Below are 26545 nucleotides of genomic sequence, written 5' to 3' on the forward strand. Positions count from 1 at the left end.
CTAACATTAAGGTCACTACTGGCTAGTGGTTTCTTAAATCTATTGATAGCATATAAATCTTTAGTAAGAATCACTTCAAGCATACTGCCCTCCTATTGGCATACCTAAAAAATTGATGTAGAAATCATTTACTGAGATGGTTCAAGAACCAACTGCTACTAGGCAAATATCCAATAGTAAGACATTCTGATTTTCTTGCTTATTCAAATTGCAAATACAAGTAATCATTATAACAGGGCTTTTAATTTAAATAATAAATTATAAATGTAGTCACCAGATACTCACGCCATGACTGCATCGCTATTATTTTCAAATTAAGATTTTAATGCAGATTGCTGAAATTACAGTGTTATAGAAGTGAATTTTTCTTTCTGATAATTTTATTTTAGCATGTATAAATGTTCTCGAAACTGATATTTGTCTTTTCAGGAATACATGCAATGTGTTACTGCAGTTGATGGTCACTGGTTAGCTGAATTGGGTCCTATGTTCTACAGCATTAAGGAGTCAGCAAAATCAAGGCAGGCAAGTACATTTTGTATATATGTGAATGCACCAGATTATATATAAAATTTCTTGTGATTATATAAGATTGTATTACATTATGATCTAGTGCATAATAAAATTACGCACCAGAACAGCTCTCACTTTTTTTATGCAGATAATTTAAATCTTTGCATTAATGTTATAAGGCTTACCTAAGATTAAGTTGATTAAGGTCTTAAGTTTATTTCTTTTTTAAGTAATAAGATAATCTAGAATTACCTTTGTCCAAATATTGAACGTTACATTTACCAGTATTGTACAGGTTATTTCAAAATTATCTCTAAAACTTGTGTACAGTAATACCCCGAAGTTACGCGATAGGTGGGTCCGACGAAAATCGTGTAAGTCAAATTCGCGTAAGTCAGGGTACAACTTTGCATATAAATACATATAAATTTTGCTTAATTGGGACCAAGGACTAACAAAAACACTAGTTTAGAAGAAAAATATTAATAAAATTGCAGTTCTTTATACATATTAATACAAAATATGTATTAAAAAAACAAATGACTTACGTTAAAAAGTTATTTCGATGTCGATGGCTTCATAAAATCTAACAAATTCGTCTGACGACACAGCGCCTTCTTTTTTTCACGCAGAATTTCTTCGTAGCAAGCTAATAATTTTTTTTATTCCTTGCTTTGTAGCTATAACGCGTTCTTCGTTGGAGTCTATGTTTTCTAAAATTTTTAAGCCCTTTACAATTGAGCCCTTTTCAATTTTCAACCTGTCAAGTGCTTTTCGCCGTTGCTTCATTTAGGCCTGTAGCACGTGCAATATCACATGGTCTTTCATTTCGCTCAAAGCGTTTCACAATTTCATATTTTTTCTCTATCGACAGAGGCGGACTGGCCATAAGCCTTACCGGGGCCAGTGTAACCCCGGTGGGCCAGTGTGATTTTGGCCATAAACTATAGTATGAGGCCACTATAGATTTTCCCGGGTAAGAATTTTTGACCCAGTCCGCCTCTGTTTATCGATAATTGCTTTTCTTTTTCTCTCTGAATCTGCAGTGTCTTCACCAGGACACTTCCTTTTCACACCTTTTAATTAAGTATTTTACTCATTTTTAGGGAATAAAGCGCAATTACAAAACGAGGAGGCACGCTTGATACGCATAAACAAAGCTGCGCGCATGTAGCAACTGAATAAACAACACCATAAAGGCAGAGATACACTATTAACACCTCACATTTCTAGGGGTTACTACCATAAAACAATAAAAATCCAGTTGCGTTTCTGCTAGTGAAATCTGTTATAAACGGGTAGTAAACTCGATCTAATTGCATTTGCGATTATACCGATAGCTGGAATTGTGCTGGTTTTTACGTTATTATGGTGAAATGTGTTTTTCCCTTCACTGATATAAAAAACATAAAAGCAGCAAAGTTGAATTTTGTTCATCTTTCGTTCTCATTCTCCGCCGTTGCACCGTATATCGATAACATATGAAAAACGACCTTGAAGATAGTGGGCGGCAGCGTTGCCAAACGAAAAAATCAAGAACCGCGTAACTCCGAGTTCGCGTAAGTTGGGGTATTACTGTATTTTAAACAAAGCACTCCATGAAAGCAGTGCTAGATATGTTCAACATGATTAATACCAGTTATGCAGCAATATGTCCCAACGAAAGTCACCTGAGAAGTGTTTTCAGGAGAGCACCACTACTTGTGTTAATTGAGGTGGAGTGTCCACACTGTATAACTATGTAAAATAGGAATACATTTTTGATATTCCATGTCAGTATGTTTGTTGATGCTTGATGCCAATACTTGTTGTTGTTTTTGGTTTTTAGGAGCATTAGCAACTAAGGCCATATTGCTCCGGGATATCCGGTGGTCATTCCCTGGCCTTTCCGCATCCTCCGTATTTGGTGGTGACTGGCTCGAACCCCAGTCTAATCAAGAAGCGTGTGCTACACACTGCTGCTCCTTCCCACCTGGCTACGGAGGCGCACCAATACTTGTGAAGTGGTTTTTCATACAGCTAAGTAAAAAAATCCAGATTACTGGATGAAAACCTGAGTTTGTCCGGCAACACTTGCTAAAGACTGACTAAGGGCTACAATGAATTTTAGGTGGCAGCGAACATATTTAAAGACTGCAGTGTTAAAAAGATCTAAAGTGAATCTTCAAAGCAGATTATAGCTGTATTTAGTAAAGCAGTGGTTTATCTAGCTAAGAGAATGAACAAAGGAGATGCGCTAAACAAAGAGAAGTGAAAACATTTTAAGTGAAACTGAAATTAAGGCTGTACAAAGAACATAATGAGCAAAACGTATGGGGTGTAGCCCACACTCTTTAGTAATTCAGAGTTCAGCGAAGGCTAACCTTTGAATTAGTAAAATTATAAAAATTGTAAAATTAGCTGGCTTATTAAAAATTCAATGAAATTTAGCAAAAATGAATGCCTCCGTGATGATGGAATAGGTGCAGGTTTCCAATGAATTTATCTCAGTTGTCCTTTAAAATATTTTTGGAAAATGCCATTGATTTAGTAACAGTTCTATTCATCCTACTAATTTTATTGAATAATTTTACTAATTTTAAATAAACTTTATTTGCTTTGAGATTATTTTTTTTGTCTAAGAAAGTTTTATTTTTTCTTTCTTCTCCACACTAGGAAAGAAGACGATTAGATAAAGAAAGCCAAAGTCAGATGGAACAGGAAATGGCTCGTGCTGAAGAGCAGATTAGAAAACACAAAGAGGAGCAAGAAGCTAGAGTTTATTCTTCTAGCAAAAGGTAGTTTTCAATTTTAATCAAATTAAAAAACAGACTATATTTTAATGAAAATAAATTTATGATAAAAAATTATGATAATTTAATTTTAATGGAAACTCATCAGTACAGGAGTGGTGAATGTGTTTTAATGCTGCAGAATGTAAGGTGGAATGCACATGGGAAATAATAACACCAAAATAGCTTATATGAGGGGCATTTGAAAAGTTTGTGACCTCAGTATGAAACGGTAGTGGTACAGTTTTAAAAATTTCTGTACTTAATATATAACACTTTAAATAGTAATCCACTAAGTTTCATGCAGTTTCAATAATGTCTTTTGTTCAGGACCTATAATGTTTTTAATTACAGGTCCTAAAGTCAAATTTGTGTGAATGAAGAAAGATGCACAAAATAAGTCACTGTGCAGTCATCCAATATTTGGGACAAAAAGGAGTAATGCTAACGGCAGTTCATAAAGATATGGTTACGACATTGAGAGAGGATGCCCCTTCCAATTCCATGGTTAAGAAGTGGTCAGCAGAATTTAAATGAGTGGGACAAAGCCTGGAAGATGACCCACCTGTGGAAGACCTGCAACGTTCATCACTCCGGAAGTTGTTGACAATGTGCATGATTTGGTAATGAGCGATTCGTGTTGAAAGTTCAATACATTACCAGGATCTTGGACATATCATCTGAATATATGTATCACATAATAATAGAGGTTCTTGCTGTGAAGAAGGTGTCTGCAGGATTTTTCCCAAAATTGTTGACAGCAGATCAAAAACACACAAGAGTTGTCGAGTCAAGGGAACATTTGCATCTTTATTTGCAGATCCAGAAAATTTTGTTGCAAGGTTTGTGACTGTGGCTAAGATGTGGGTCCATTCACTTTTAGCCAGAGACAAAGGAGCAGACCAAACAGTTAAAATACAGCTCTTCTTCCCCTCAAAAGAAATCCATGTCAATTCCTTCTGCTGCTGACAAGGTGATTTTATCAGTTTTTCAGAAAGGCCAGACAGTCACAGGCATATTATGGAGACCTCGTGAAGCATTTGTTTGAAAACATCAAAGACAAACGCTGAGGAAAACTCAGAAAAGGAGTATTGTTCCACCAGGACAATGTGCCTGCTCACAAGTCTTTTATTGCTATGACTGCACTGCACAAGTGTAGCTTTGAAATCTTGGACTATCCTCCATATTCATCAGATCAAGCACCATTAGACTTTCATTTATTTCCTAATTTGAAAAAAATAGCTAGCTGGATCCATTTTTCCCACCAATAGTGATGTCATTGCTTTAGTCAATGCATTCTTGGAGGCCCAAGAGAAAATTTTCTTCACTGCTGGAATCAATGTATTGCAGCATTGGTGGCAAAAGTGTATTGACTCCAAAGGGGAATATGTTGAAAAGTAATGTTACCAAATAAATGTTCAGTTGCAATATAGGTGAATTAAGCCATTATGATGCTAAATAATATGTGTGACTGAAGAAAATTTAATAGAACATATTTGCCTGTTTAATCTAATGCCAAAAACTAAAAATAATGTTAAAACTAAAATTATGTTACTATCGATCCATTCATCCACATGGACATTGTGGTTGAATGTTGTTGTTTTTTTTTTTTTTTTTCAGCTAAAATTAGCATCAGAAAATTAAAATTGGTTAAATTTACTGTTAAAGAAGATAATAAATAATTACAGCAAATTAGAATTGGACCCCAAAATCCTATGGGTCTGCATCAGATAAACAATAGTTATACTTACCAACTTAAGTGTGGAGAACCCCACACTTGCAGTAGTAAGCAAAAAAAGAGGAAGTTCTTAAATGCCACCAAGTATATAATACACATTCAAAACAGCTGCCTGGTGTTATATGTTGCAGTTACAACCAAATGCAATTAAAATTGTAATTAACTAAAATGTCACTAATTACATATGATAATCAAAACTAATGCCATCCTGGGCAAGGATTGGTATAGCATTAGGATAAACATTTCTTTTTAAAACATAATATTCATCCTGAACCTCAGTCGAGGCTTCAACAAAATGCTATTCCAGTAGTCCCTGAGACCAGATTTTTGTGGTTCATATTTGAATAATAGGTTGACTTTTCTCCAAGTGTGGAGTGCTGACCTATGCATCTGCCAGAAACAGTATGCATGCTTTGATGGCTGCATCCCATCTGCTATTCGGTGATTATTGCAAAGTATAACATTTTGAACATCTCCTGTTCATATCCTGTATATGAAAACAAATGAATTTTCATTATCTCTTTGATGGAAACAGTTGTCTCTACAATATACTTTATAACTGAAATCCATTTCAGACCACCCCACCCCACATGAACATGTTTTCAAGTGACATTTGGAAAAATCTTTATAACGCCCTTCAAACAGCCAAGTATCAATTCAATATTCATATCCAAGAGCTCCTCAGGAATCTACATTTCATGGTAGACATAGTTGCCCAATTAACAAGGCAACCTCTTCCAGTCTGGCATATGACTTCTCCCATAAGAACTGGGGAAAGTCTGTTACTCCAGTACAGTGACATATTTTTGAGTCTGTTACTCCAGTACAGTGACATATTTTTTGAAAACATAATATTCATCCTGAACCTCAGTTGAGTGATGAATCAACTCACCACATTGAGCTGAACATTCTAACTTCTTGTCAGTTTATACAGATTTCTGGAAGTCAGAACTGTATGTGGGATCTGCAGCTGTCTTTTCAGACATTACATTATCTGTGAAGGTTCCCCTGAGTGCACATATACACTGCAGGGTTACATGCTGTAGAGCTAGCTTGGTTCCCATACAAACCTTCCACTACCAAAAACGTATCATATACAGGGTGTCTCAAAAATACACGGCATAACTTCTGGAATGAGTTCCTCATATGTAGACAATAAAAATATTTTATATCAACATAGTTCCGGAAATGTTTGGTTCCCAAGTTATTAACCGGAATGTCTTATCTCCCGCAGGTTATTTCCTTCATCACAAGGTACTGACAGAACCAGGTGGTTTTCCATTCCGACCATGTACTCAAATCAGGAGCAAGTGGATATGCACTTTATGTACGGTTTGCTGTCCGCCAAACTGTACATAAAGCTCTAGAGGCTCATCGTTTGTACCACGAAAGGTTCCCAGAACGAAGATCTCCAGACAGGAAAATGTTTGAAGGTATCCATCGCTGCCTTTGTGAACGTGGGACCTTTACACCTCATGCTGCTGACAGAGGACAACCAAGATCTACGACTCCTGAAGTAGAGGAGGAGATTTTGCATGTTGTGCATGCCACTCCTGGAATCAGCACATGCAGAATAGCAATCCAACTGGCTGTTCAACGTTCGACTATTTGAAAAGTGTTGCGAGAACACCAACTGTATCCTTACCATCTGCAACGGGTACAGGCCTTGTCACCAGCAGATTACCCTGTGCGAGTTATGTTCTCCCAGTGGTTCTTGCAGCAGTGTGGTACAACTCCTCACTTTCCTGCCATAGTGATATTCACAGATGAAGCACAGTTCGTGAGACAGAATCCAAAACTTTCACAATCAGCATGTATGGGCCGAGGAAAACCCACATGCAATTCTTCCATCACATCACCAACAGCAGTTCAGCCTCAACATCTGGGCGGGTGTTTTTGGTGATAAGTTATTTGGGCCCCATATACTTCCAAACAAACTCACAGGGCAGGCATACAGAAACTTTCTGGAAAACAACATGCTTGATTTCTTGGACGACACACCACTGATCATTCGTCAACAAGCACACTTATGCACAATGGCACTCCCGCACATTTCAGCCACCTAGCCTGCAATTACTTGAATCGAAGGTTTTCTGGTCGGTGGATAGGTACAAGAGGTGGACCAACTGCCTGGCCTCCATGCTCATCTGATTTAAACCCACTAGATTTCTTCTTGTGGGGCCATTTAAATCCATTGATGTATTTGACTCCGGTGGCTGATATGGAAACGCTCCGCAATCGAATTGTGGCAGGTTGTGAGACAATACGAAACATGCCAGGAATTCAGCATCGTCTTTGCGAGTCCATGAGACGTCGATGTGAGGCCTATATTCAGGCAGAAGGTGGACATTTTGAACAATTACTATAAGGTGATGTGAATAGTTAAGTGTCACAGACAGACCTTCAAAACTCGGAAACCAAGCATTTCTGGAACTATGTTGATATAAAATATTTTTATTGTCTACATATGAGGAACTCATTCCTAAAGTTATGCCGTGTATTTTTGAGACGCCCTGTATATATAGATTCTCTGAGTTCATTGTAGGCCTTATTAATGATGAGGTATAATTATCATCAATTCTTGTCTCGGGTACATCCAAGGCTAAATTATCTTTTGGAATCTGATTTTGATATTTTCTTCTGTTAGATCTCCAGCCACAGTGCGATTAGGGAAAATGATTTGGCTAGCGTTGCAACCAAAGCAGCAGCGGTACCCTAGATAACCCTTACCTACCAGTCCCTTCAGTCTCTTATATGGACTACCAGCAATATGAAAGAAACTGTTTTCCCATTTGGTAACATTCACTGCATGGGCAGGCTTCAAACAGATTATACTAGATTGAGCCTTAATCGAACTGTGGTAGTCTACCTGCACAGGAAACTTTAAAGAGGAAGTTGTTCTAACTTGGCTATGTTGAGGGCTGATGACCCTTCTGTGTGCAAGCACTGTGACACCATTTTAACTATCAAACACGTGTTTATTGAAAGTCAAAATTTTATCAGTGCACATCATATATGTTTTAATCATCTGACTTAGCCTTATTTATACACCCATTCAGATTTTATTTGACAAAGATAACATGTCTGAAATTTTCTGTTTTTAAATATTATAAACCTGTATTTTTATAAAAGTGTATAATTTATATAAATTTATACTATATTTAAACATTGTGTTTCTTTACTTGTTTTTAGATTTGTTTGAGAGGTACTGCTTTTTGATATTTATACATTTTTACATGATAATCTATATGTAGGTTAATGATTTTTAATGTATTTTATTTTTGGACTTGTTATGTCATGACCTAAGTTGCCCATGTACCATTAAAATTGAAATCAGATCAAATGGGGGTTGCACAGTGTGCTGAGGCACCATTCTGGTAATGTCAAAGCCAGTTACGGTCATAACTTTAGCAGCAGCTTGCACTATCTTTGCTTTTTTTTTTTTTGACATTGTATAAGTTGAAAATCCTCTGTGGATTTTAATGGTGTGTAATCTTTGTTAGAAAGCCATCACTGCCTTCAGCATTCATCTTCATCCCCAAAAAGATCTCAATGCATGCATGTTTTTGTTCTGGTGTGGTAATCCTGGGATCCAACATGCACAGACATAACGTATGTCTGTGCATGTTGAATCATAGGATTACTGCAGTTCTTTGAATACCTGGACCACCAGCCTTTATAGATATACAGGATGTCTCAAAAATATTGGTACAAACATTTAGGGGAGGTAGGTAACATCTAAAGGAATGTGAATTGCCTAGGAACCTATAACTGGAAACATCACGGGAAAGTAGTAGCAGAGGCACAAGAAGCAGAAATGACACAAGACAGTAATTAGTGGCAAACATTTATTTGACATAATATTAACAATGGAGTACAAGATGGATGCATTTCATGATGTTACAACAGATGCTTGAAGGTTCCACCATGAGACGCGATGCACGCATGACACCGATGCAACATGGATTGGCGGACACGGTTGAACACACCTGGAGTTTCTTTGACAGTAGCAGCAGCGCAGATGAGTCTCGCCATGAGATCCATTTCCATCTCCGCAGGCGATTCATACACAATAGATTTGAGGGCCCCCCACAGAAAGAAATCAAGGCTTGATAAATCAGGTGAGCGTGGGGGCCAGGCAACGTGTCCACCACGGCCAATCCATTGACGCCCAAAACGCCTGTTCAAATGGTCACAAACACACCTTCCATAATGGACAGGCGCCCCGTCATGTTGAAACCAAATGTTGCATCTCACATTTGCTGGAACATCGTCAAGTAACCTTGGTAGAACTTGTTCAAGAAAGATCCGACATTTAGCAGAGTTCATGCGGGATGGTAACAGGTATGGGCCGACTAAGCAGTCACCGACCATACCTGCCCACACATTTATTGTGAAGTGATGTTGTGCCGCATGGGGGCACACACCGTGTGGGCCCTCTGCTAATCCATACACCAGGTGCATGTCTGCCAGCTCACAGTTCATATATCAATGCATGCTCTTCGTCCGGCGACTACTGCTTGAATGAGTAAACCAGAAATTTTCCCTCTAACGAACTGATGAACAGCACCGTGTATCGACTTACGGTGACATTTCCAGTTATGGGTTCCTATGCGATTCACATTCCTTTAGATGTTACCTACCTCCCCTAATCGTTTGTACCAATATTTTTGAGACACCCTGTATATAGATAAATTATAGATATATCAAAATATATGCTTTATAGATAAATGCAAGTTTGGACCACCAGACTTGTATTTATCTTTAAATTGTTTAAACAACCATCTAATTGTACTATAAGAAATCGCAGATTCTCTGTAGGCCTCGCCTACAATAATATGGATTAAGCTTCTGTGTGTTTCTTTAAACAGTAGCAATGTTTAAGAGCCATGTAACATTTTTTATATATGCAAACCATAATGATATAAGAAAAAATGTAATCTTTGCCTACATCACTAGTGTGCAACATGAATTTTATATGCACTACAAAAAGGGCCCAGCACAGTGTAAGTCAGTTTACTATGGTGTAAACAGGATGAAGCAAAGACGTTTTTGGCAAGGGCAAGAGGTGATCCCTATTCCACTGATGAAATGTTACAATGTGTAAGAGAAGTCTTTTAGCAAAGCATGCAAGAATCCACTTACAGATGTAGCCATGAGTTGAATATGCTCAAATGCCAGTCTGGCATGTTCCCTGGATCTGCATTTGAAAGCTTAAAGAAGGCCCTGGCTGTAGGCATTAAAACCAAAAGATAAATTCAAGAAGTTTGACATTTTCTGTCACTTTCAACAGAAATTGGAAGAAGGTTGTGGCAACACAGCTTTTTCCTCAGTAACAAAGCTACTTTTCTCTTGAGTGGAAAGTCAACCACTTTAATATTTGAATGTGGGATTCTGAAAATCTTCATGAAATTATTGAGCATGAACAATACTTCTCAGATGTAAATGTTTTGTGCCATTCACATCAGAATTTGCAGTCCTTTATTTTTTTACAGAAAGACAATCAACTGAAACATTAATCTGGATTTGTTAAGTGGCTGGCTTTATGCCTCAGTTTCATGAAAATTGCTGATTTCATCTTCCAGCAAAGGGTGCATTTCCTTACTTCTGTGACAATATCTTATGGACACACTACCTCAGCAGTGGGATAAAGTACTGAAGAAGATATGTGGTACTCCTGTTCTCCACTCCTCCCCTCCTCAGGTCTCCAGACACAACACTATATGACTTTTTTTGAAATGAAACAGCATCCAGTCTGAGGCAGGGACACCGATTACTACAAACATACTTGCTAAGTATTGTCTGGGAAGAAATGCATGTTTGAATTGATGTCTGCATGGGGCTAAGTTGAGGGCTGCTAGGATTAATAGGAAATTTTGGCAATTCGCTGACCATCTGCATATGTCCCAGTAATAATAAATGTGAATTTTTGTTTCTATAATTTTTTTGAAATTTTCTTCTTTTTGAATCATTCTTGTATTTTCCATATATATATATATACCGGTGTCTCAAAAATACGTGGCATAACTTCAGGAATGAGTTCCTCATATGTAGACAATAAAAATATTTTATATCAACATAGTTCCGGAAATGCTTGGTTCCCGAATTATTAACCGGAATGTCTTATCTCCCGCAGGTGATTTCCTTCAATTCAAGGTACTGACAGAATCTGGTGGTTTTCCATTCCAACCATGTACTCAAATCAGGAGCAAGCGGATATGCACTTTATGTACGGTTTGGCGGACGGCAATGCTCTGGAGGCTCGTCGTTTGTACCACGAAAGGTTCCCAGAATGAAGATGTCTGGACAGGAAAATGTTTGAAGGTATCCATCGCCGCCTTTGTGAACATGGGCCCTTTACACCTCGTGCTGCCGACGGAGGACAACCAAGATCTACGACAACTGAAATAAAGGAGGAGATTTTGGATATTGTGCATGCCATTCCTGGAATCAGCACATGCAGAATAGCAATGCAACTGGCTGTTCAACATTCGACTCTTTGGAGAGTGTTGCGAGAACACCAACTGATGCGGAAAGTCTCCGCAATCGAATTGTGGCAGGTTGTGAGACAATATGAAACATGCCAGGAATTTGGCATCGTCTTTGTGAGTCCATGAGACATCGATGTGAGGCCTGTATTCAGGCAGAAGGTGGACATTTTGAACAATTACTATAAGGTGATGTGAATAGTTAAGTGTCATAGACAGACCTTCAAAACTCAGAAACCAAGCATTTCCAGAACTATGTTGATATAAAATATTTTTATTGTCTACATATGAGGAACTCATTCCTGAAGTTATGCCGTGTATTTTTGAGATCCCCTGTATATTTCCTGAAAATAACTTAGTAGGATTTCAAGTGCAGCATTAATAAGTTGCTCTTTCTTCCCTCAATCCATTCACTGCACTCTTGTTCTTTACTCAGAACATGTTTACTAGACTTCACCATGTGATATTGATAGGTACCCTTGAGGTGATTTGTGTAACAATTCTTTTATTTTTTATGATGATGATGAGAGTACACAGGGAAGATGGGTTAACCTGTCAACTTGAAATTTGTTATAAATGTCCCTAAGAATATTTTAAATAAGCCACTTTTAACTTTTGTAAACGATTAGAATTGCTATTCCAAATTTATAGAACTGTGCTTTATAGTACGAGAACTGGGGTGAGCCATGGAATTGGACCTAAAATCTTCCCAGTGTCAATCTGGCTTTCCTTTCTTGTAATGCACACCCATAATGTAATTTCATTTATGTATATACATATTTTGGAGATGCACTAACTGATATCATAGTTTGAGGCTTTTTGCCCTGAAATATTATTAGGAAAGATCAAGTTTTAATGCTTAACTGATTTACAGGTATAAACTTAACTAGTGGATTTGTGGCTGTGTGTAAACTTGTTATATGCTGTGTCTTCTAAAGAAGAAAATTCTCAAAAATTGCAAAGTTTGATCAACTAGTAAGGAAAATAATGTAGCATCCTTAAGATACTGTGGAGAGCTCAGTGTAGATTGTCCACTGTACTGGAGGTCATAAAATGAAAATTTTACCTGGGCTACAAATTAATTCTACAGGTGTTTCTGGCATGTGGAATTCTGACTTTTAGCCTACAGGAGGGTGCTTTGAGTGATGGCACAATGGGTGCACTGAGAATATGCACCACTAAGACTGCAGATGTAAGGAAGGAAAATATGCCCAGCCATCATTTTACTTTCTTAAAATTACCTCTCAGTGAACTTATATGTGTAAGTGGTTTTTCCAATGCTAGAAATGTAATGCCTTCTATGAAGTCATAATTGGTATACAGTCAGTCCTCGTATAACACGTGTTTACACGAATTCGATCATACACGATTTATAAATAGGGGAACGATATCGTATATAACACGAACCGAATTCGCTTATGCATGATTCGCCTTTGTGTTTACAAGAAATGGCAGTCAGACCGGAATCACCCCAACTAAACGCAACATGATAGGAATGAAGAGAAGATTCTGAAAATGTATTTGTTTTTTACATCAGTGAAGGGGAAACGCATTTCACCATAATAACATAAAATTCCAGCTATCGGTATTATCGCAAATGCAATTAGATCGAGTTTACTACCAGTTTATAACAGATTCCACTAGCAGGAATGCAACTGGAAATTGTTTTTATTGTTTTATGGTAGTAACCCCCAGAAATGTGCTTTAGTAAAATGTGAGCTAGTGAGGTAGAGTTGTCTCTGCCTTTACGGTGTTGTTTATTCAATTGCTACATGCGCACAGCTTTGTTTATGTATCAAGCGTGCCTCCTCATTTTGTAATTGTGCTTTATTCCCTAAAAATGAGTAAAATACTTAAAAGGTGTGAAAAGGAAGCTTCCTGGTGAAGACACTACAGATTCAGAGCGAAAAAGAAAAGCAATATTGATAAACAGAGGTGGACTGGGTCAAAAATTCTTACCCGGGAAAATTTGTAGTGGCCTCATAGTAGCGTTTATGGCCAAAATCACACCGGCCTCCGACCCACCGTGGTTTCCCTGGTAAGGCTTATGGCCAGTCCGCCTCTGTCAATATAGAAAAATTATGAAATTGTGAAACGCTTTGAGCGAAATGAAAGACTGTGTGATATTGCACGTGCTACAGGCCTAAATGAGGCAACGCCGAGAATTACAAAGAATGCAGAGAAAAAAAAACAACTTTTATAGCAGGAACAACTCAAAGTGTAATTAAAATCCATTAGATTAAGACACAAAGAATTGGAAGAGGTGGAACGGCTGTCATCTGCTTGGATAGAAAATCAAACAAAAAACAAGTTTGCTTACGATAGAAGCAAAAGCATTAGCAATATTTTATTATGTAATAGTCGTAATAAAATACTTACGTATTTTATTACGATAATTTATTGTTTGGTAATGTTTTGATTACAAATGTGTGTTCAATCTTGGGTGGTTGGCACCTAACCCTATGTTTCCCATAGGACTTGTTGTTTATATTGCACGATTTTGCATTGCACAAGGGTTTCTAGGAACGCAACTATCGTGCTATACGAGGACAGACTGTACTTAGTTTGAGATTTAAAATGAAGTTGTAAAATGGAAATGATAAAAACTGGTGAGTAAAGCATTACATTTAAAATGCCAAAATGGATTACAAGAGGTTAAGAATTTTATTTTTCAAAAGAAAAAAGCACAGAACAGTTACAGATTATCACAAGACACCAATACACTGATTGGCAAAAAAAAAAACATTTTTTGCTCCCTGTTAAAATTCAGGATGATTCTTGTAGAAGTATAAATGTATTTAGAAAATAAATACATTTATACTTCCCAAAAAAATTTTAAAGCACACTTTTAAGGACATGCTTTCAATGCTTTCAAATAGAATCTGTAAAACCAGGATGTATGGTTCCCTTATACATGGGGACTCTAATCTCCTCAACTTTGTTTTCACCGAGAATCCATGTTATATCAAAAATTTGACTGCAGGGCCAGTAGTGAATACTGACTACAATGTTATTAAATGGGTAATGTCCAAAGAAATTTTTGTGGCCAAAGGAAAGGGATTGAACTTTAAGAGTGGGAGACTGTAATGACTGAAGTATTTCTTGGGCGTGATTAACCAGAGCGACAATTATATGCTATTGGATAAGAGTTCACTATTGGAATTATTTGAGAGATTTATCTTAGAAGCCACAAATGCATTTGCTCCAGGGCTCCCATAAAATAAAGATGCTAAAATGGATTACAAGAAGTTAAGAATTTAATTTTTCAAAAGAAAAAAGCACAGAACAGTTACAGATTATCACAAGACACCAATACACTGATTGGCAAAAAAAACATATTTTATGCTCCCTGTTAAAATTCAGGGTGATTCTTGTAGATTTGATGTTGCTAAATTCAAATATGGCAACCATATTGCTGTAACACCCACCAATTTTAAGGGAGAAGGGATTAAAGTCAAAAACTAAGTTTCTAGTAAAAAAGATTTGATATATTTTAAAAAAATGTTACATACAGTACTAAATATTGAACAATGGGTCTATTAACCTCATTCTATTTACAAAAATGTTTATATTGATAACAAAACACTTATTTTTGTCGGTTTTTTTGCCTTTTATAATCGTCCATTGGTGTCTCCCATACAAGATTCCAGCAGTAGTCTGCCAACATATTTGGACTCCATTTTTTTCCATTTGAGAAATATCTTGGTGAAACCTTTCACTGTGTTCATCGGAGAGTGCTCCCAAGTTTTCAGGAAAAAGGCTAAATGGGGATGTAGGAAATGAAGCTTTAATGACATGTTGCATCCCTACTCTGTAAAATTAGCTCATCCACAATTTCACTGTAATTTTGTGATTTCTCATTGCCTAAAAAGTTCCAGCAGATGTTTTTAAATGCCTTCAAGGCTCCTTATTTCTGTAGCATTTAATTTTTTAATGAATTTCTCATCTTGGAATAGCAGTTTGATTTGAGGACCCACAAAAATCCCCTCTTTTATCTTGACCTCACTAATTTGAAGAAACTTTTGCCTCGAACAGGAAAATCCTTCTCCTTTTTTGTCCATCACTTTCACTAATATTTTTATCAAACCTAGCTTGGTGTGCAATGTAGGTAAATAGATTTTTTACTTATCCAGCAGAGGAGGATGTGCTACATTTTTCTGGCCTGGTGTAGTTCCTGAATGGTCTGGCCATATTTCACTCTGTAGTGGCAATCCTTCACTCAGCGGCTGTCCACTCACATAAAAAGTAGTAGTAATTAGCATATCCACTTTGCAACCCAGGAAGCAGAGCTTACCACTTTTAGATCAGCACAGATATTCCATTTTTATTCTCGATAGCACATTTTTTAGAAAAGAACCTGTAGATTCTCATGTTTTCTTCATGTGAACTGCAAGGGCCAAAGGTATAGATGGATACTTATTTCCATTATGCAGTAAAACTGCTTTCAAACAGACCTTGAACGAATCTATGAAAAACCTCTGCTACTTGGGAATATGCTTCAGATGCAACTCTTTCATTAATCCCTGGACGTTGTTACAATAAACCAAAGCACCATCCATGGAGTAATAGATCATTATGTTAGATTGCCTTTTACTATAAAAAGCTACCTTGACACACTTTTCCACTGCTGAAGCCATGATCCTAGTAATTGAGCCTTGGTTTTGGAGAGGTCAAAATCTCTGACCAAATCATTCAATTATGCCTGAGTGATTAGATGTGGCTTAGCAATATCAAAAGTCTGGATCTGTACTCATTCTTGGTTCTGCATCTTGGAATACTGTGTTCCAGTATGGAGACCGCACCTAAAAACAGACATCAATCTTCTTGAAAGGGTCCAAAGACGGGGAACTTGCCTGGTGAAATCGGCAAAAGGGTGTCCATATGAGGAAAGACTTCAAATATGTGGGAACTTAGGCACCTTAGAGGCGACTTGATTGAGATATTTAAGGCTCTGAGCGGCAAAAGTAAAATGAATGAGAATGAAATTTTCATGGTTATAAATGATTCTAGAACTAGGGGACATAATTTAAAGTTACGGGGGAGAAATTTAGACTGATTGCAGGAAGTTTTATTTTAGCCAGCAAGTTATAAATTACTGGAATAAGTTACCTATGTGGGTGGGTGACCCTGACACTGGGGAAATTCAAAGGTGATTGTCAGCTGTACAGGTAACTGTCCAGGTGACCTTTGAAGGGAAATGCATAGGCATTCTGTTTCTTTTCTTTTATTTAATTTTATTATTATTATTATTATTTTACTCTCTTTTTTTGTCTGGTGCAGCATAAGCTTTAGGCTTCCTTGCACCATATGGTTGTTACTAATACTAATCTTTTGTACACTCCTTTTCCTATCCTGAATCAGAGTCAAGTCCCCAAGTTTCTGGTGGCTTTGGCACTGTATCCTCATTAGGAACCAGCCTTAGAGCAGAAGGTATGTTGGGATACTCTACTTTATGCTTGGATTTCTCAGAAAAACCAGAAATATTGGTCATACAAAAGTAACAATCGTTTATGTGGTCTCGAGGTTCCTGCCATATCACTGGAACAGCAAAAGGCATCGATTTATGACTACCTCTAAGCCAGCCTGTTAATGTCCTTGAACTTGAGCTAAAGGAAATCTCTGACCTTACATTCGAAATGGAGTTCATAGGCTTTTCTCACAAGTTGTGACAGTGGCTTCCATTGCGATTTTAATATCACTTCTCCTCAAGTGTAGTAAAAGCTATCAGGCTTATTTCAGCAAGAATGCATCATAATCATAATTCATGTATGGTTGAGGTATGCGCACATAAGAACACAATTAAGAAATTATAGATTTTTATTTCTAATTTAAACACAGTTCACGATTTACTTTGTTCACCACTCACTCTGAAACACATACACTTTTTGAAATATGAAAATGCTTGCTTGGGGCAGAACCCACTCATATATATACCAGTAGAGAAGTTTCTAGAAGGCTCACAATGTTTCTAGAAAACCTTGTTGAAAGTTCCAGAAGTTTCCAGAAATATCCTGACTTTTCTTCCTCATGTACCAAAATTCTAGAACATTCTTGGACGTTGTAGAAAGCTCCGGAATGTTCTAGGGAAAAAATAAAAAAAATAGATAAAATAGATGGAAAAGATGATTAAACCAACTACAGATCTTGATTTTTGGTCATTAACCTATGATATTTGAAAACTGAGGGTGATTGAGAACTTTTTAAGCATATATCTCTGTTTTTGAACATATTTCCTATGAGAATCTGTTTAAATTATTTTAAGGAGGTAATTGATGCTAACCAATGTTATATGAGTATTGCAAGCATACACGTAACAGAGTGCATAGCACACGCTTCTTGATTAGACCGGGGTTCGAGCCCGTGACCAGCAAATACGGAGGATGCAGAAAAGTCAGGGAATGACCACTGCATATCCCCGAAGCAATATGGCCTTAGTTGCTAATGCTCCTAAATAAAAGCCAAATAACAATAATAATAATAATAACACGTAACAGAACCACAGATGGGGTAAGACAGGTGAAAACTGAGTATGAGAAATCACTCCATGCTTTCAAAGAGAGCTCAGAAAAAGGGTGAAAAGTTCTACACATGTATGAATACAAAAAAAGAAGAGAATGAATCAGATCAATCCCTTACTTGATTAAAGTGGAAGAATGTGGAATTTCATTGACGACAACTACTGTCAAGGTTGGGGAAAGGGACTTTTGCTTTCGTAGGAGTGACTGCAGGAATCTCAGACAGTTTTTAAATTGTGTGCAGTGGGACCAGCTAATAATTGCCAACAGCAAATTCTAAATGGGAAGTATTCGGGGACGTAATCAAGGAGGCTACTAGGCTTTTCATACTAACAAAGAAATACTGTTCAGGGCTTAGACCTAGAAGGATGTCAGATGAACTGTTGAAACACATGGCAGAAAAGAAAAGTGCATGGGATGCATGTAAATTATTAGATGATAGAGAGGCCTATGGTAGATATAAATTAGTCTGTGATCAGGTTGCAGGGGAGGTTGGGCAGGCTGGGGCAGCTTATGAGAAGTCTGTCAGAGAATGCAAAGAAAAACAGCAACAACTTCTATGCTTATATTGACAGTGGAAGGAAGGGACAGTGAATCACATTGGGCCACTTGATGTCTGTAGGTTAACTATTGATGGCCCTGCTTGGGTTTCAGACAAATTGAATGGGTATTTTGCATCTACATTCACACTTGGGGAATTCTTTGGAGAAGGGGATGCCAAGGTGTATTGGGTTCTAGTGGGGAACTGAATGTAATTACAGGGAAAATAATGGAATCACTGGTTAAAGACATAATTTAGGACCATTTGGACAGGTATGCAGTTATACTGCAGTCACAGCATGGATTTGTCAAAGGGCAGTTTGTCTAACCAGTCTGATAGGTTACTATGATGCAGTGACCAAGGAACTGGTTGCAAAAAATAATTTTAACATCATATACTTGTATTTCAGGAAGGCTTTTGATACTGTTACACATAAAAGACTGCTGTACAAACTGGAGCAATGTGGCATTAAGGGCAAGTTACCTATGGATAAAGGGATGGTTAAGTGGAAGATGACAGAGCGATTATCAATAGGTACTGTTCTTTGTGGACTAATGTTATTAGTGGAGTTTCCCAGGGTTCAATGCTGGGTCCATTGTTGTTTTCAATATTTATCAATGATATTGATGAAGTTATATGAGGCTTGATGTCTAAGTTTGCAGATGATACAAAGGTTGTCATGGTGGTTAACGACAGTCATCAGGGTCAGTTACTGCAACAAGATCTAGGAAAATTGTTGATGGGCTGAAAAATGGCAGTTGAAGTTTAATATTGACAAATGCAAGGTACTGCACATAGGTAGCAGTAACCCCAGAGTAAATTATCACTGTGTTGTACCACACTCAGGGCAGTGAAGAATGTAAAGGACCTGGAGGTGATTGGGAAGTCAGACATGAAATTCTCTGAGCAGTGCAGATATGTTGCCAGGACAGCTCATGGGATTTTGTCAGTGATATACAGAAACTTTGCCAGCATGGATAAGGAGGTGATTATCCCTTTGTATAAGGCCATTGTTAGGCAACATCTTGAGTACTGTATACAGATGTGGAGGCCTCACTTTAGGAAAGATGTAGATCTGCTGGACTGGGTGCAGAGAAGGGCAACCAGATTGGTGAAGCAAACAAAAAAATGCTCTTACATAGAAAGGCTTCAGTTCTGAAAATTGCAGTGTCTCGAGACGCACCTACGGGTAGATCTGATTGAGGTGTTTGAAGCCTTGAAGGATCGAGTAAGCTGAATGTTAATGGTATTCTTCCACTTGCTAAGACTACACACGAAGAGACATAAATTCGAGTTGAGGAAGGATGGTTGCAAGATAGATGTGCGTCAGTTTTCCTTCAGCCATCAAGTGGTTGATTGTCGGAACAGGCTTCCATCTGTTGTTGTGGAAGTGGATATATTGAATAAATTCAAGGGAGAGCTAGACAAATTCTTGGAGAGTACAGATGGGTGAACTGTTTTTTTGTTTTTTTTCTGATGCTATATTATAAGCTTGCTGCTTTCTTGCATCATTTGCTGTTACTACTTTTACTACTGGAATCATATTACACAAAGCAATGCTGTATTCTCAGAGAAGGCTATTAGAATGTTACAGAAGCTGAGGCTCCAGAGCTGGATAGTATTTATCCTATTATACTAAAAAAAAGGCTACATTTGATTGCATCAATCCTTTGAGAATGTTAATTTTAATGTTAATTTTAATTAAATGTTAATTAATCGATCCTTTGGGAATTGACCTTCTTGGACCAGAGAGGAACTAATGTCTCTTCAGTGCACAAAGGAGATGAAAAATAGGTGATGGACAACTATAGAGAGGTGAGTCTTACACACCACAGAAGTCAAGGATATAATACAGAGCCAATAAGAATGATTTTTTGTTTTTTCTTAATGAAAATCCCAAGCACGAGAGGTATTAGAACCTATATTACTTAGTACCATGGTTAAGTTGAAGGTTGAGAAGATGAAAGAAGATACTTGTTGACATTAGACTTGAATTTATGTGGATTGTAATTTTCAGGAAATACGTACGAGGGGAAGTTCCAGAAAATTGAAGTTGAAGGAATAAATGAGGAAGAAGAAAGGTGTTCTGTGTATTTAAAGTTGGACAGAAAAAAGATGCTGACTGGTTTGGAAGAAAGAGAGGAATTATAGAGATGGGTTATTAATGAACCTAATTGCCCTTTTTTAAATGGAATCTAGAAGCCTGAGAGAGGTTTTGGGGCAACAGTGCCCCAGATGTGCAAGCAGTATTCCATGGTAGGGCAGATTTGTGATTTGTACAGAGTGAACAACTCTTTAGAAGAAAAGTAATGCAAGAGTGAAAGAAAAAACCCAGTTTTTTAGATGTGGAAGAAGCAGTATTTGTTTTGTGCTTATGCCAAGAGAGATTAGAAGTCAGTGTAATCCCTAATAGAGATATGTGATCTTGTCTAGAAATCTGAGTATCATCAAAGATAAGCATAGGAGCAAAAGAATCTTTTTTGTGAAATATAAGACAGGACTAAGTTTTAGAAGGATTGAAATCAAATAAGTTGTCTTTGTGCCACTGAAAAATTAGCTGGAGATTTGCATTTAAGGAATTGGTAGTGGATATTCAAGAAGATGAAGCTGTTTGTGTAGGGAAAGGTTTCTCAAATTGGAAGGTGGAATGCAATGTATTATTATCAGAAAAATTATGGATAGGGTTTCTGGTAAGTGGAAAAGAGTGAAAGAAAGAACTGAACCTTGGGGAACACGTGCATTATTTAGAAGACAGAGAGCCATCGCCCACAGTAACCACTCACTACAGGTGATGATTAGAATGATATCCTTAATTGATCACAGCTTGGGTTTGCGAAGGAAAAGTCTTCTTGCCTGGCTACTCTGGTTAATTCTTTCAATAAAATCATGAAACAGTTGGATGCAAGAAATAACTTCAGTGTTATTTGCCTTGATTTTATTAAAGCTTTTGATACAGTTCCATGTGAAAGGCTATTATATAACTGGAGCAAATTAAGATTATAGGTAAGATCCTTAATTGTATCAGAGGCTGGCTAAAGGATAGGAATCAGGTGTTAGTCATAAATGGACATTCTTTAAGATGGACCAGTGTAGCAAATGGAGTTCCTCAAGAATGAGTGAGCGCCTCCGTAGCCAGGTGGGAAGAAGCAGCAGTGCGTGGCACACGCTTCTTGATTAGACCGGGGTTCGAGGCCGTCACCACCAAATACGGAGGATGCGGAAAGGTCAGGGAATGACCACCGCATATTCCCGGAGCAATATGGCCTTAGTTGCTAATGCTCCTAAAAACCAAATAACAAACAACAAACAAGAATGAGTGAGTGCTGCTTGTTGGGGGGCGGGGGTACTGTTTCTACTCATCCTAAATAACATTACCAAGACAGGATTAGTGGGGAAGTTTTCATAGTTTGCTGATAACCTGAAGGTAGAAAGAGTGGTTAATGACCAGAACTGGGCCATATTTTTCACAGTTACATGGATCGGTTGTAGATATGGTCTAAAAAATGGCAAATAAAAGTTTAATGTTTCTAAATGCAGTCTTTGATTGCATTTAGTTTTTGCACCTTGAAAACAAATCAGGGAATTAATCCAAGATGTTCCCAGGATGCATCAAGTTTTGTATCTTGGAAACATAAATCTAGGAGATAAAATGATTTGGGATGTGAAAGAAAAATAAAACTTAGATGATATGATATAGTCAGATAGGAAATTTACCACACAGTGCATACTGGTGGCCAGGAAGGCACCTCCCTACTTGCAAGGGTCCTATAAATCATAGGACCCTTGCAAGAAGGGAGAAGAATGTCAGTTTTGTTCTGTTTAAGATAATGATAAGACTCATTTTAAAATATTGTATTCTCGTGTGGAGGCTACACCTAAAACACTACATGGAGCTTCTAGAAACTGTTCAAAGATGGGTGACCAGATTAGTTAGGAGCACTGATTGATATCATATGAATAATAGCTTAGAAGGTGCTGACTGCAAAGCTTGGTATTAGCCATCTTTAAAAGGGAAAGATTTACTAATCTCCTAATTAAAGGAGATTAGTAAAATCAATGATGGAGCCATTCACACTGGTAGGATGGAGAGACATTGAACCAAGAGCCATGAACATAAAATAATGGGGTGTAATCTCTGATACCCTCCAGTTGCTGTTAGAACCCATGTGCAGGTTCTCATTAGCCCATGAGATTGTTCCTCTCTCTAACAAGGCAAGGTTTATAACATTTTCACCAGATATGCAATTATTTATTTGTAATTATGAAATTAGGAAAATATAGTACAGTAATAACTGTAGTGTGGAAATAAATTTAAATTTTTATTTTTATGCTCTGGGACAGCCACATAGGGTCAGAGGTGTTCACAAGATAGAGAGAATACAAGAATGTCATTGTAAAGAACTTATATACAGTGGTGTCAAAAAATTGCCAACTTCTAATATCAGACCTCATATAAAGAAAGATACAGACATACTTGAAAGAGTATAAAAGAAGATGGCAAGAATAATTGTGGATGCAAAGAGGTATTATAGGAAGAGAGATTCCAGTTTTCCATAAGCTACAAAGTTTGAAACTTACCATTTTTGTGGGAATCTGATTGAGGTGATGAAGGCTTTAAAAGGGTTAAGCAAACTTAATGGGGGGGGGGATATATATATTTTTTTCTTCTTCTAGGATTAAAATAATAAATTAAAGAAAGGTAATTTTAGACTGGATGTATGAAAATCAGCCAACAGTTAGAAAGCGATCAACTATTGGAACATGTTATTACCTAATGTGGGTCAGAAAGCTTATGCAGATTTAAAGAGAATTAGATAAATATTTGGAACTAGATAAAAATTAAATATCTTCCTAGTGTTAAATTTTATTTTTATTTTTTATGCAGAATTATTATTACATAAGTTTTGCTCCCTTGCACCCTTCTGCCCTTTTAATACCAAAATTATATTTACATTAAATATATTATTCATATTTTACATAGGAGTAGAAATGGTATGAAAGAAAACACAGTGTATAGAGAATCATGTTAGGATATTTGTTCTGAATTAAAGCTAATTTACATGAATTTATTATGGGAAGTGGGAGGATTATTATTAAGATATTAATGTTTTGGGAGCTGCCTTGCCCCTTCTTCTGAGGTTAGAAGAATTTAGGGCTAACAGTTGAGGGAATGACTGTTGAAGTGCTAATGTCATGATTGCACAAGGCAGTTCATGAAATATCAGTTAGAAGGAAAGTTTAATAACATCTCTCCATCAATTATTATAAATTAGTCTTAATTTGGAATAAATATCCTCATGAGATTCTCTACATAGTCTTGTGTTTTCCTTTATACCATTATCTTTTTTTCTTTTCTTTTTTTTTCCAAAATAATGAGAGGAATTACTTGAATATGCATGTAGACATAATTCCTTTCATTATTTTGAAAATTATCCCAGGGGCTCATATCTGGTGAGTATAGGCTTGGCACACCCAGGGTCCTGAGCTGGATTGGATATCATCATTCTTCTCTTTCTTGGTGATTCCTTTCTACTTCTCTCTCTCTCTGGATAACTTGTAAATTTTTTTTTTTTTGGCTGGTGCAGCATAAGCCTCAGGCTTCCTTGCACCATATAGCTAATAATAATAATAATAATAAAAAATTGATCAGTAACGTAGGACATACTGAGACTCTTTCATTTACTATTTATACCATTATATAAATATATTTTTTGTGATACAAACATTAACAAATTTATATGAAAAATCTGTTAATATGTTGATCAGTGAGGTACTCAAATCAAAATAGGAAACAAAATGGTTATACTAGAATGAGCAGTATCAGTTTGAATCTGGCAACAGAAGGCATTTGGTATGACCTTTTCAATTGGTATTGAGTTTATCAGTGTTAGACGAGGTGTAAAGTTGCTTTCCTTCAATTTGTCCCATATATTTTCATTCTGGAATTAGCCTTATAATGCTAATGCATAATTTTAACATATCGTGGTCTGGTTATCTAAGTAAACTAGCACAACAGATCATTAGTGTTTATTAGTATTAGCAATGGCCACATGGTACAAGGAAGCTTATGGCTTATGCTGCACCAGCCAAAAAAGGAGAAATTAATAAGAAGAAAATTTAAAAAAATAAATAAAAGAAAAGGAAATAGACAACTTATGCATTTCCCTCCTCCCGTAGGTAATTATCCAGCTGACCTTTGAATTTCCCCAAACTGTTAACCTCTAACACCCATGTAGGTACTTATTCCAGTAATTTATAATTTGCTAGCTAAAATGAAACTTTCTGCAATCCAGTGTAAACATCCCCCCCCCCTTAATAACTTGAATTTATGGCTCCTAGTTCTAGTCATTTATAGTGGTGAAAATTTTGTCCTTATTAAAATTTTGTACTTCATTTTGCTTATGCCTCTCAGAGCCTTAAAAACCATCTCCTCTAAGGTGCCTCGTTTCCAAGCTCTGCGACCCACATTTGAAGTCTTTCCTCATATGGACACCCTTTTTGCTGATCTCACCAGGCGAGTTACCAGTCTTTGGACCCTTTCAAGAAGCACAATGTCTTTCTTTAGGTGCGGTCTAACAATAGCCTTATATAATGGGATTATGATGTCCTTATCTCTACTCGCAATGGTTCGATAAATCATCGATAGGACACCATGGGCCTTGCTTGCAACCAGTCTACGATGCTCGGAGAACTTCATGTCTGACCGTATCTTAATACCCAAGTCCCTTTTCTCCAATACTGGCTTTAGTTCAACTCCACTAAGTATATAAATTATTTTGTGGTTACTGTTCCCCAGTAATACCTTGCACTTTGCTGGATTAAAGCATAGCTGCCATTTTTCTAACCATCCCTGAAATCTGTCTGGGTCACTCTGAAGAAATCATTAACTACTCTACCAATCTTTACATAATCTGCAAATTTAGACCATGCCCTCTACCCCTTCATCAATGTCATTTATGAAAATCAAAAACAACAGTGGTCCTAATACTAATCCTTGGGGGAATCCCACTTCTTACATCAACCCAACCTTCAAAACTGTTTCTGTTCACTACAATGAACAGAAATAGTTTTGAAGTCCTCTTAAGAAGAAAACATGAAATTATCAGGTGGCACAAAAAACCAATAACACTAGAGCATGTGAGCCAGTATGCTTAACTTTGATGTGTAACCTTTTATTTCAGTATGAGAATTCTTAAGTTGTTATTAATTGTGCCATTTTCAAAAATTATTTATACATTACTGATTATTTTTTTCTCAGGTCACAAATTGTTACTCCTGGCAGAAGGGAACCAGGCACACCTACTACTCCTAGAAGGAAACCAGACAGATTTGGCCTGTAATGGTGTAAACATTTTTTTTTTTTTTTTTTTTTGTAATATATGTACATAACTGTGTACAGATGAACTCTGCATTTGGTTGCAGTATTTTAGGCCATTGTAAAATATTACAAATAAATGCTTTTGGTATTGTTTTTGTAGGTGTGTAATTTGTTTTATTTTTATTAAAGTGACATGTGCAAGCACCCATACTTAGAATCCAAGCTTAAATAGTCCCATTCGGTTGTTTTAGTTACTTTTATGATTGTACTATATATGGGGTGGCTTTTAAGATAGAGAAAAAACTTGGTGGTTGAGCATTTTGTTAAATAGAAAATTATTTTGTCAGCATGTTACTTGATGAAATGAATATTACATAATTTTGTTGTTTGCATTTGCATTTAATGTGTAAGTATACTTACATGGTTCCTCACTTCCAAATACAGGTAACCCTCGTATAACACGGTAGTTAGGTTCCTATAAAATGTCATGTTGTGCGAAACTGTTATACAGGACTAAGAAAGAGTGCAAAAAGGGGGTTACATTCCAAAAGCTAACAACAAAAACACACCATTCTAGATTTCATGTATCTTTTGCTTGATAAATCTTTGTGAATTTCATCATATAGAACTAAGCATCTTCGAGCACAAAGTTCAAAAGCTA

The 26545-nt window shown here is 36.9% G+C and overlaps 1 protein-coding gene across 1 annotated transcript in view; it reads left to right on the forward strand.

Annotated features, from left to right (window-relative positions):
* Positions 1-25906, forward strand: part of Prp16 (ATP-dependent RNA helicase l(1)G0007) — a 226447-nt gene extending 200541 nt beyond the window's left edge. Inside the window, exons 22-24 of the mRNA XM_090377598.1 lie at positions 430-525; positions 3169-3290; positions 25825-25906. Of these exons, the coding sequence (XP_090233724.1) occupies positions 430-525; positions 3169-3290; positions 25825-25906 (300 nt within the window). The remainder of the gene's footprint in view (positions 1-429; positions 526-3168; positions 3291-25824) is intronic.
* The last annotated feature ends 639 nt before the right edge of the window (positions 25907-26545 follow it).

This window comes from Mastigoproctus giganteus, chromosome 7 (assembly GCF_048544385.1).
Source record: "Mastigoproctus giganteus isolate SK-2022 chromosome 7, ASM4854438v1, whole genome shotgun sequence".
NCBI classification, from domain to species: Eukaryota; Metazoa; Arthropoda; class Arachnida; order Uropygi; family Thelyphonidae; genus Mastigoproctus; species Mastigoproctus giganteus.